This window comes from Colobus angolensis, unplaced genomic scaffold, assembly GCF_000951035.1.
Source record: "Colobus angolensis palliatus isolate OR3802 unplaced genomic scaffold, Cang.pa_1.0 Scaffold74, whole genome shotgun sequence".
Classification (NCBI taxonomy): domain Eukaryota; kingdom Metazoa; phylum Chordata; class Mammalia; order Primates; family Cercopithecidae; genus Colobus; species Colobus angolensis.
The window spans coordinates 5,151,459-5,164,696 of NW_012121154.1; the positions used below are offsets into that span (position 1 = coordinate 5,151,459).

At 33.0% G+C, this 13,238-nt stretch overlaps 1 protein-coding gene across 3 annotated transcripts in view; it reads left to right on the forward strand.

Annotated features, from left to right (window-relative positions):
- Positions 1 to 12,502, forward strand: part of CACNA2D1 (calcium channel, voltage-dependent, alpha 2/delta subunit 1) — a 440,506-nt gene extending 428,004 nt beyond the window's left edge. For all 3 annotated transcript variants that reach the window (XM_011927691.1, XM_011927692.1, XM_011927693.1), the window contains one exon: positions 8,434 to 12,502. In XM_011927691.1, coding sequence (XP_011783081.1) covers positions 8,434 to 8,550 — 117 coding nt within the window. In that variant the 3' untranslated portion in view covers positions 8,551 to 12,502. The remainder of the gene's footprint in view (positions 1 to 8,433) is intronic.
- The last annotated feature ends 736 nt before the right edge of the window (positions 12,503 to 13,238 follow it).

Here is a 13,238-nt window from a genome sequence, read left to right on the forward strand (position 1 = left end):
TTAATTGTACTAATTTCTTTTTCTGGTGTTTGAAATTAGACCAGGTCAATTACACAGGGTTAGTTTGATAAAATATTACAAATCATATTAAATATATGTCACTTAAAGATGGCTTACTATGTTTCCTATAGTTCATCTATCTTTCCCTAATCAATACTATTCTGACTTACTGTGTATTGATTATGTACAAGGTAGGTAATACGTCATCAGTATGTAATACATTAGCTTTATGCTTTAGAAATGCTAATCTATTCTCAAAGATGAAGTCCACATAAAAATCTCTGTCCACCTTTTTTTAACTAATTTTAAATACAATACTTCCCAATTCTGATTCTTCAAGGTGTGCCACTGCATGAAGTGGCTTGCACACACCAATGAGCATCTATCCAAACGTGTAATGCATTATCTCATAAATTGTTTATTCTAAAAATAGGTCAGAACATCTGTTGATTAATGTGCATTTTTAAGAGTTATTTAGAAGAGGTTTACCTACTCAAATACATAGCTGCATTTGTCCCAGAAAGGATAAAACATTTCACAGATTAAATTATATAAGTTAAAAATGGAGCAAAGAAGAAATAAAATCAGTGATGGGGACTAAAAAATTCAAGATGTATTAGCTAGTCAATCCCAGTTATCTCTGTGAGGGATTATTGATCCTTGCTAGGGAAAGTATTTCAACATTGCCACTAAGGGTTTTTTTTAAAGATACATAAAGTCCAGATAGGAGGACTCTTGTTATTCTGCCTACTACACCTTCAGCAGGTTGCCCATGTAAAATTATTTCCCAAAGAATATTTTATGAAGGGCCAAGGGTCATGTCACTCATTAGAGAAACTTCACTCATCAACTATTTGTCACCAGTTTTTTAACAGCAGGAATATTAAATTCAGATGAACTTGAAAAAATGACATAAAATCCCTGTTGCCCAAAATATTATTCTAGGAGGCTCTATCTTATGATCAAGGCATTAAAAAGATTTGACCAAGACACAAATGTTCAGCAATTGAAGCTCCTATAAACGGGTTGTGTGTGAAAGTACAACTGTTGCTCAGTAGCTTGGTGTGCTAATAATATCTTGTGTTTCTTTAGCAGTGGAGTATTTTGGTAATGCTTATTTGCAATGGTCACTGTGAATCTGCTCTGGATGGAGACTCACATTAACTGCCAGCAAATTGCATGAAATCTCATCTTGTATGTCTTCTTTTCTGTGTTTTCTTTCCTTTTCCTGTACTTGCTACTTTGCCCGTTATTAATAGGATCAACTTAAATGCACAACGAGTCTTGCCTGTACCATGATGTCAGCTCCTATCTTCATTTTACTGCAAGTTTTCATGTGGTGTGGATGGTCAGTCACTTTCTCTAATTTTTCTTTTTGTTTTTGGCTTGAAATTTTAGAAAATCACCCATATCCCTAAATCCACAATATTAATGTTCCTGAAACCAGGTTATTAAAATCTCAGGACCAATGTTGTTTCGGAAATAGCTGATTTCAAATGACATGTAAATTTCTAATCCTAAATGAAACATATTAATTTTCAATATTTATGTAAAAATGATTTTTTCAAAAAGTTTTTGTGTAAAAATTGTCATTGCAGAGACAGATACACATGCTTCATGATATTTTATGAGAACTGTCTAATGACAATTTTTACAGGTGGTTATCTCAGTTTATTTACAAAAGATGCTAACGCAAATTTAAGGGACTCTCAATTCCTTTCAGATTTTTCTACTTTTTAAAATAAATCTGACTTAAATAACTTTTTAGATTTTTACTCTCAAAATATTGAAATATTTTAGAATAAGTGCTTCCAGTTTCTAAGTTCATTTTATTTAATATTACATTATCTAGCCCCAAATTATTAACCTTTGAATAAATTTCTGAGTTCTGTATTCAGTACTACTAAAGAGAGGTTTCGGCGCTTGCATTTGCATTTAGTTCTTCATTTACTGTTATGCAATTTCTTTTCTAATGCTCTGGAATCATCATGATTGTGTTACTAGAGCACACACTTTTGTTGTGTTTGTCATCGGTTTCCAGGTAGTCATTGATTAGGAAGCCACTAGATGGAGATGTGGCCATTACTATGAATGGAGTGAATTCACAGGCAGGGGTGGTAGAGGGTGGGGAGTAGACTAGCAGAGGGAGTCTCAGAAAATAACCACTTGTCTTCTGGGATAATAAAAGAATGGTTTTCATGGCGAAAGACTCCAAGCAAAGGAAACGTTGCTTTAATAATTAAAATACTAAAATTAAATATCATCTTCATATAAACATTTTAAAAATTGATATGTATGCAACTATTTGAAATATTGATTCCTTAAAGAAGTTCATAGGTAGTCGACCATTACACAAGAAAAGTGTTACCAAATATGTTTCCATAATTGTCCTTATTTTCCCTTGATTCAAAAGCTTACTTCTCTCAATCATAGAATTTTTAGGTAAGATTTATAGGTTATCAGTTACACTAAAAAATACTTAAGTATTGGTCTTGAGTAGGCCAGCTCTCTTTTTACCTTTCTCTTAAAAACCTGTAGCAATGGCTGGTCGCAGTGGTTCACGCCTGTAATCCCATCACTTTGGGAGGGCCAAGGTGGACCTGAGGTCAGGAATTGAGACCAGCCTGTGCAACCTGGTGAAACCCCATCTCTACTAAAATTCAAAAAGTAGCTGGGCGTGGTGGCATGCACCTGTAGTCCCAGCTACTCTGGAGGCTGAGGCAGGAAAATTGCTTGAGCCTGGGAGGTGGAAGTTGCAGTGAGCCAAGATGGTGCCACTGCAGTCCAGCCTGGATCACAGAGCTAGATTCCGTCTCCAAAAAAAAAAAAAAAAAAAAAAATCCTATAGCAACAGTGAATGTAAATTTTTTTTAACCTAAGACCCCCCCCAACACACACACAAAATAACATTTTCCTATTATGATACTTTCTTTCCACCACAATTATAAATCTATCATGGAAATAATTATATATCACCATGGACTCAACTAGATATTTATGTACCGGATAATATGCTTTATAAATTGGGTTTACATAAAATAAATTTCTCAATGGACAATTATTGACTTGCTTTACTTCTTTGATTAATAAATGTTAGCTTTTTCATTTGCTTATCTTTTTTGCTTGTGTGTGACTTAAATCTTCATAAAGCTTGTATCAAAAACTCTCGAACACTTGAGTTTTGATGAAGTCTTCATGGTATGGAATTTCATAATTGTAGATGTTGTATAATCTATATCCTGATCTCTAAAAAGAACACATTTGAGATTCCTTTATATTAATTATCGTATCACAGGAATACATAATATAGATGGTGTATATTTTACATTAACAAGATGTGGTTTCAGTATTTAAAAACACAGTTATCAGTATAGAACAGTGAATCCCCTTAGTGCTATTTGAATGTTGATATAATGATATCAGAGGAAGTATGATTTTCTCTGAAACAATTAAGCTGAAAAAAAATCATTACAAAAAGTACTGAAAGGTTAGTTGGCAGTTGTTTCCCACATTAAGAACCAATAAAGGTCATGGTCTGTGCTCCAATATAGTCTGGCTAAAAACTAGCAATTTCTGTTGGATTAGGTTCTGCTCACAAGCAAGGTAGAATGGTAGTGTAATCTCCAAAGCCTACCAAATGGCCTTTATATCCTGTAGATTCCAGAAGGAGAAAGATTATACATAAACAATTATGAAGCTCCATACCATGACGACTTCATCAGAACTCAAGTGTTCAAACAAGACTTTTTGATAACAAGCTTTGTGAAGACTCAAGTCACACACAAGTACAAAAGCAAATGAAAAAGCTAACGTTTATTAATCAAAGAAGTAAGGCAAGCCAATTCTGTCCATTAAGAAATTTATTATTTTATGCAAACCCAATTTATAAAGCATATGATTGGGTACATAATCTGTCTACATTTAAAGAGTTGAATAAATATGCTGCCTATCTCTCGAGTTAATGTGTAAGAGTGTTAAGGTGCCATGTAGGAGAACAAATTATTTGCTAGGGGCATTATTCCTATTATTATGCAGTATCTACCTGCCTAAAAATTTTTAAATATAGATTTTCTTTGAAGATGCTGGGGTAACTTTAATACAGACTTACCTGAATTCAAAAGTTAATCCATGATTTGATGGCTGTCTTCAACAGTGACTTGCATTTTGAAAGAAATTAAATGATGGCTATAATTCAGAAAAAAAATAAAGATCAAAAACCTTTTAGCCAAATGACCAGAACATTTTCTTTTGAAAACTGTATTTCTAAATTTAATAAATTAAAAATTATTAAGCTTGTACGGTATGCAATTAGTTGTCCCAGGTTCTGAATGGGGAAAGAAAGGCAGAGTAAGAGTTTAGCAACAGTAAATTCAAAAGATTTTAGCCACTGGTAACACATGCTGTATAAAGAAAACTTTGGGGGCAAATACCATATGAATTTTACTATGGTGTAGATTTTTTAAAGAGTAATGAGAAAGAAAGGAATAAAGAGTTATCAATTGATATCTTTAACAACACAATCTTTTAAGAGACGTTCCCCTATAAGGAAGTCTAATAAAATTAGTTTTATCATATTTTAAAATAAATATATAATATTGGCACTGATTCTTCTTCCATCTTAATGTTCTAAACTTAAAGTACTAATATGTTATTTTCTACTTAAATAATCGTTTAAAAATCAGACCGATTTATTATATCTGGTCATGGTGGCAGTGGGATTTCAGTCTCTATAGGACAGAGATAATGCTGAGTTGCTCCCACATCAGTGCATTTGTGATTTAGAATGTAGCCCATAATAAGACTTGAAATGATTCTATGACATACATTACATGGAGTTGCACCATGCAAAACGTATGGGAAGACATGATCAGGAAACTTAAAAGGCACATTTTTCAGTGTGAATTGACATGCAGACTACAGGGAGCCCCAATAACTTATCTAAACTACCACCTCCCAAATCGAAACAGATATATCTCATCATCACACAGAGGAAATGAAACAAAAAACACCCAAATATAAAAATAAAAACACTGAAATAAGGGCCAAAGAGAATATTTTTCTTTCCATAACACATTTGTAGATTATAAAGATGACAAAATATATTCTTAATACACAAATGGGTCTTGTTGCGTGGTAATTTTTATTCAAATTAACACTTAATCATAACTGGGGAGTACTCCTGGTTAAGTGACAATGATTTCTTTAAGTTAATACCTCATAGTGTTTCTAACCAGTCAGTGTGTGCTGCTTTATTGAGTACCTACTATTCATTTATCAAATCGTTACTATGTATCTAGCCACTCTTCTGTGTGTGAAATACATTTATATAAAGTATTTGTTTTTTTTTTAATCTCATATTAAATTATTACTGGTACCCTGTTTTTTATCTGGTTGCCCTACCTGGAGAGAAAAGCATCTGAACTAAACAAATGCAAAGGCACTAAAGAGCTTGGCCTGTTGCAGAGGAAGCCAGTGTTATTGAAGCAGAGTGAGTATGTGGGAGAGGAGAAAGTGGGAAGACGAGGCAGCCAGGCTCCAGACCTCATAAGACTTTGTAGACCTTAATAAAGAATGTAGATTTTGCTCTGAGAATGATGAGAAATGTTGAGCAGGGTGTGAAAGAATGTGTGGTGTTAAGACTGCTTTTTGGAGAAGCATTTGCAAAAGGGCAGAGTAGAAGCCATGGGACAAGTGAGGCAGCTTTTGCAAAATAGAAGGAAGAAGTAATGGTGACTTGGACCTGCAGTAGTGACAAGCAGTAGGTTTGGGGATGTATTTTGAAGCTAGAGTTAGAGGATGGGATTCCCAGCTGAAACCTCAACTCTGCAAAAAATATAAAAAATTAGACATGTGTGGTGGTGCACACCTGTAGTCCCAGCTACTTGGGAGGCTGAGGTGGGAGGATCACCTGAGCCCAGGGAGGTCAAGATCACTGCACTCCAGCCTGAGTGACAGAGTGAGACCCTATCTCAAAAAAAAAAAAAAAAAAAAAAGATGGATTGGATTTGAGAAAAAAAGAGGATCGTACATTACTTGTAGTCTTTGGCCTTATCTGCTACTCTAAAAGTGCTATTTACTGATACCAGAAGAATTATATTAGGGGCAAGTCAAGTTTGAAATCTCTATGAGACATACAAGAGGAGAAAGTAGAGATCAATGAATACAGAGACCAGAGGAGAATACAGGATTGAACATATAAAAGAATTATTAGGAAATGGATGAAATTTAAAGCTGCAGGACTGGATTAGATCATCTAGGAACAAAGTGTAAAGGAAAAAGAAGAAAGGAGAGAGAAGTAACACCTGGAAAAGTCTAACATTGTAGACAGCATGAAGAAAAGGAGGTCAAGCCAAGGAGAGATACACAAACAAGTTTCAAGAAAACCCAGAAGAGTGGATTAGCCAAAGATACACAAGAACATATTTCAAGGAGACAATGTTATATATTTGTCAAATGTTTCTGAAAGGTCAAATAGGATAAAGACTAAGAATTGATTATTTTATGATTCCGTTTAGATTTGGGAGGTAAATTGATTGAAACCAAAATTTTTTTCATAGATTCTTTTCTCCCAGCTTGCTTTCTTCTTAACAAACAAAATAGTTCTGCTGCCTTGAAATACAATTAAAGAAATAATTTTTATGTATTTACTATGTGGCAGCACTGTATTAAATCCTGGTGAATGAAAATAGCCAAAGTTCTTATTCTTTGGGAACTTAGAATCTTTGTAAAATTATTCAACCTATTATTTTGATTCTTAGAACATCTACCTTGGATTAGATTCTTTAAAGATGTTTAAATATATAGTCTTTCAAATAATGCCATCAGAAAGTGGGCAAAAAAACATGAATAGACAATTTTCAAAAAATGATATACAAACGGCCAAAACATATGAAACATTGCTCAACATCACTAATTATCAGGGAAATGCATGTTAATACCACAATGTGATACCACCTTACTCCTGCGTGAATGGCCATAATCAAAAAATAGATGTTGGCATGGATGTGGTAAAAAAGGAACAATTTTTACACTTATGGTGGGAATGTAAACTGATACAACCACTATGGAAAACAGTATGGTGATTCCTTAAAGAACGAAAAGTAGAACTACCATTTGATCCAGCAGTCCCACTACTGTGTATCCACCCTGAGGAAAAGAAGTCATTTTATGAAAAAGACACTTGCACATGCATATTTATAGCAGCACAATTCAAAATTGCAAAAATGTGGAGCCAACCTAAATGTCCATCAACCAATGAGTAGGTAAAGAAAATGTGGTATATATACAACATGGAATACAACTCACTCATAAAAAGGAATGAAATAGTGGCATTTGCAGCAACCTAGATAGAGTTGGAGACCATTTTTCTAAGTAACTCATGAATGGAAAAGCAAATATTGTATGTTCTCACTTCTAAGTGGGAGCTAAACTATGAGGACGCAGAGGCGTAAGAATGATATAATGGACTTCGGGGACTCAGGAGGAAGAGGGGAAAGGGATAAAAGACTACACACATTGGGTGCATTGCGCACTGCTTGGGTGACAGGTGCACCAACATCTCAGAAATCACTAAAGAACTTATCCATGTAACCAAAAACCACCTGTTCCCCAAAAACTATTGAAATTAAAAAAAAATCAAAAATAAGCATGAGGTTCTTAAAAATGAAATTCACTATGTTAAAAGGAATTAAAGGATGTGGAAATTGTTATCAAATATAGAACCTAGGAATAAAAGATGAATAGTACTTTTGCATTAAGAGGGAACTAAATGAGCTACCACTAGACTGTGGGGAGTTAATGTGAGTATATTCATTCTAATATTTTGTCGTTGTCTCAAGACAAATCTCTTCCTAGCTTAGCTCTTCATTTTGGATATGTATTTTCAGTGTCCTTTCATTGTTTATGGTTCAAATACATTATTCTTCATTTTACTTTAATTCTTGATGAAGGTCCAGATGCTATGATTGCACTCTATGTTGAACCTTAGAAATTGTGTAAGAAACTTGGGAAATGGAAATGTATTTATCAGTCCCAAACTTTCCCATATGGAGCATAGTTGCTAAAATCATAATTCTTGGGAATTATAAAACCTGTTAAATTTTACATTTCTTGTATTTATAAATATATAGGATTTCTGATACTATGAAAGTTTTTTACTTTAAAATTATTATTCAAACAGCATTTATTATTTTCTTTCATAATCATAAAAATCTACAACTAAAAATTTAAAGCATTTGTCAAATGATGCTAGGGAAGTTGCTTTAACCAAAATTCCTCAATGCTAAAATCCAGGAGAAAGTAATTTATTTGGATTTCAGTTAAAGCAATTTTATAAGGTAAGTTCAGAAGTGAAGTAAATATGGATTACTCTAAAAGATGTGTTACTAAAGATTTTTCAAGATTTTTATTTTATTTATTTATTTTTTACAACAGGAGGATTATACTGACTGTGGTGGTGTTTCTGGATTAAATCCCTCCCTGTGGTATATCTTCGGAATCCAGTTTCTACTACTTTGGCTGGTATCTGGCAGCAGACACCGCCTGTTGTGACCTTCTGAAACCAAATCTGCATAATTAAACTCCAGACCCTGCCAGAACATGAGCCCTCAATTACATTAAAGTAGGGTCAGCTATAAAATCAGACAAACATTACCTGGGCCTATACCATGGCATAACACTAAGGCGCAGACTCCTAAGGAACCCACTGGCTGCATGTCAGGGTGTCAGATCCTTAAACGTGTGTGAATGCTGCATCATCTATGTATAACATCAAAGCAAAATCCTATATGTGTCCTCTATTGGAAAATTTGGGAGTTTGTTGTTGCATTGTTGGTGATTACATGTGAAAGGGTTCCCCATACAATTGTTTATGAATCATAAGAAATGTCTTGATATTGACCTGGAATTTTGACTTGTTGCAGTTTTACTAAGAAAATCTCTAAGGGGAAATAAATTATTTTTGCCTTCACTTACTCTTCTGTTAAAAGTTAATTCCTGCTTTGAGTAACAATTATTGAAATGTATAGAGAAGGAATTGACATTGGTCTAAATTGTTGAAACACAAATAATGGCTAATTTTCTATGAAAAATTTGCCATGAATAAAATGCCTTATGAAGAATGGCTTCTTTGCCAAAAATAAAACACAATTGATGACCAATTAAATTTTGATGGAGTAATGAACTGATGGTTTGAAAATAGTACCTAAGAAATTATTAAACTAAAGGTGCTTGAGGGAGAAATTAGAATATGTGACATATTTCCTCATAAATGTAAGCAAGCCCTTAATAAGTGCTTTGATGTAATGTTTCTTTTGTTCACAGTAATGTAGTGCTAGCCAGATATTTAAAAATGCTCTAAGAAAAGCTTGTTGGGGGGAGGGGGAAATGTTTTTCTTGTGATAAATGAACTTTGGTTTACCAAGGGTATTTTGCATGATGCTGCTGCTATTTTAACTTTTCAGTTCTTTTTTCTCTTACTGTAGAGTGTAGTCATTGAAAAGTTAACTGAGTGATATTATTGTTACGTAAGAATCTGAACCTTGCAGTGTAAATGCACTTAAGTCATCTTTTAAAATGTTGTTAAACTACTCTGAATATACTGTGCAATGTAAATGCTGAATGATTGGGGTTAGATAAATGGTGAAATGAGAATTAATGAATTTTATACAGATTCGTGCTTTCGCCTGATAACCTATGTACAGATATTTTAAGTACATAAATCAGATTTGACACATTTATTTTTTGAAAAGTACATAATATGTTCTCAATGAAGATTCATCCTAGGTTTCCTCTTTGTTCGTTTCAATGGTAGCACATACAATCCAAAAGTTCCTGCTACTGCTGCTTTTGCCCTTCCATTTTAAATGGTATGATCGTTTGACCAAAATTTCCATGCAAGTTGATAAGGGTTTTACAATAATCTGAACAAATAGGAAACCTTGAATCTCTATGTATGCACATGAATACTTGATTGTGAATAATAAAAGTTGTTTTTTATACAGCCTCATTGGTGAAAATGGTTAGTGTAGTAAATCAGATATTTCATTATAGACTAATATGGTAGCAGATTATTTATGCTTTTAAAAATTATTTTCTGGAGCAAACAGTATTTGAAAAAAGGGTAAAAACTATGAATGTGTAATTCTAAGAATAGTTAATAATTTTACTGAAGGCTGAACGTATGTAGATATTTTTTATGATAAAATGCAGTTTTTCTTTTTTTGGAACATGCCAGTTAAAGGTATGTGTATATGCTGGAAATTTTCTTACACATCCTTTTTAAGTCAAAGTTATTAACATTATCCAGCATGCTTTAATATGCTCCACATATCAAAGATATAACCAATAATTTAACATAGTTTAAAAGATAATATTTGTTTTGTTTTTAGCTTTGCATACATTTGTAATTCCCTCCACCACCAATATACCTTAGGTACCATTTGTGTACATTTCTTTATTTAAGATTTTTTTTTTCAATAAAAAGGGGGGAGGGGGAAATGGAATCACTTTGCCAACTATTGTTCTAAGAGTTGATATCAGTTACCATTTCTAATGCATTGTTGTGATTTTGTAGTGTCATTCATAACTGGTATTGACGTTTTAGAAAACACCAAAGTGATTTAAAATATATGTGGAAAAAAACTCACTCTAGTAACAACGTTTAAATCATGTTGTTTGTTCAATATTTAAAAGTTATTGTTCAATTTTTGCTAGACTATCTTAAATCATGATAGTGTTGGGAACGGGGTATCAAAATATAAAATTGTTAGTTTGTGTATATAAACAATGCACATTGAAACAATTGAATTGCTTCCAGCATACAACAAACTACCTTAAAATTATGTTCAAAATCTATTAAATATATTTTCATGGCTAATGTCGATTATATGTTTTCATCAATTACACTGTTACTGTATTAATCGCAGTTAAACTTGGCATCTCTTGGCAGGATCCTATTTGATTTCTGTTGCCATCAAAATATATTTACATGCATGAGTTTTGCTATAAACCTTTATTTTCTGCTATAAAGTTATATATTATTGACAAATTGACAAATACAATTATAAATGGGGTAAGAACAAGCTGACTAAAAATTGTTCCCATGACTAATATTAGTCTTCATGCTTTTAGCATACTTTTCTTTAAGACAGTAACACTCATCCCATCAAATTATTATATTACATTTAATATTTTTCTTTGAGTTATGTTGACAAGAACTTAAATTATAGCCTGTTATTAATATTGATTTCCAACAACTGAACAGTATAACAGATCAATAAGAACAATTATACACTGCTTTTACTATTTAATTTTTGTTATCCTCACGTGGCTTAATGTAGTCACTAAAACAGAGTTCAAGTGAAGCTTGGCGATGGTGTTGAGTAACAAGAAAGAATTTTGCATTAATGATTTCTTTATATTTTCCTCATTTAAACAACCAGCATTACTGCCAAACACCAACCGTGGTCCATATTTGTAACAGGTTTTTAACATGACATAGTTAGCAAGTTTGATTGAAGAGATTTTTAGGTCCTGGGCCTATAAGATTTTAGTATGATCTTTTTTCATGTTTCTAATGCTTGAGGCATTACTGCTTAACTTGGGGGAAAAAAAAACAGTGTTGCTGCCATTTGTAAGTTTTCCTATAATATTCCTTTTATTAACTTTAAAACTGGCCTTATGGGGTTCAAATAGGCAGTATCCCTTTTAAGTGACCTTTGCAACCCAAGTGTTACTCACTTATTTGATGCTCTCTTGTATTTTAAATCTCATTTAAATCTTTGTCTGTGACCAACAAAGCTTAAATTTTGTCTTAATTTAAAACTCTGAATCTATTCCATTGATCATGTTAGACGTTAAAATGTTTAATGGTATAGTCTGACCTAGTGAAACAAAATGGATGTTGTGACTTTTTTAAAAGAATAGAATGGAATGACTATTTCACTTGCCCAAAATTTTAAATATTTTTTCATCTAAACTTGTATTGTTTCCCATAGCAGAATGTTAATATTCACAGTATATTTCTGTGAAGAACAAACCAATACAATATATCGAGTGGTGAAAAAATTCCAGATTTTTAAAGAATTAAACAACCCTTCCCAATAGTTTCATCTACCTTATTTCTAGTTCACACAGTTATCTCAAAGAAATTCCACTGAAACTAATGGGATACTGTCTTGTGTAGATGCCAATTCAGTTTATAATGTGACCTAGTAAAGCTGTCTTTTTGTTGTGTTGTATGAGTGTCAGATCATGCTTTTAGGAATACTTTTATTAAAATGGTGTGCATTCATGCAAAAGGCCAACTGGCTTTTGTGAACAATAGATTTTTTCTCCCCTTTATTTTGTTCTCTGACACTTTTGTGAAAATTATCTAGCCTGATAAAAACATTTTGTAAAAATTTGTATAATACTGTTAAAAATATTTATAATCCCAGAAAATGTTGTGTTAAATCTTGTGCAAAAACAGTATATTCAGAATAAAAGTTTATCATTTAAAGTCGCCATGTGGTTTGGGTTTTCTGCTTTTTTAAAGATCCAGTTGGAAGACACAGATGGCTCTGTCATAAATATATTTTAAGAGAGAATTCTGGATTGTGGAAATAAAAGTTGGGCTTAAATAGTGCTTTTACAATTACAAACCTCAACTCACACAAATATAGTGGATCCTTGAACAATATATGTTTGAACTGCATGGATCTACTTATATGGATTTTTTTCAACCAAATGCAGATTGAAAATACAGTATTTACAAGATGGAAAACCCACATATACCAGGGGCCTACTTTCTCTATACACAGATTCTGCAGGGCCAGTTTCCAGACTTTTGATGCATGCGGGGATCCTGAAACCACTCCCCGACATACACAGAGGGACGGCTGTCGATTCACTCACAACACCTTTACTTAAGTCTAACCTTCTAACTTACCTTCTCCATCAAGGCATTTAGGAATGTACTTAATCAGACTTTGGACTTCTTTTACAAAAAAAAGTTCCCTAGGCAAAAATATTTCCATGTTTCTTTAAAGACCTCATGAAAGTAGATTAAAAGAAACAAGTTAGAGTATCTGAAATGTGCTTATCTTCTATGCATCTAACATTTGAACAGCAGCTGAGGCAATGAAGTATAAAGAATTTTCCCTAAAAACCCTATTAGGTTCCTTTTACACTTATGCTAGCTTATGACCTGCCTTCCTATGCTTACCTTAAAGATAAGCCTGATGTTGTATGGAATCTAG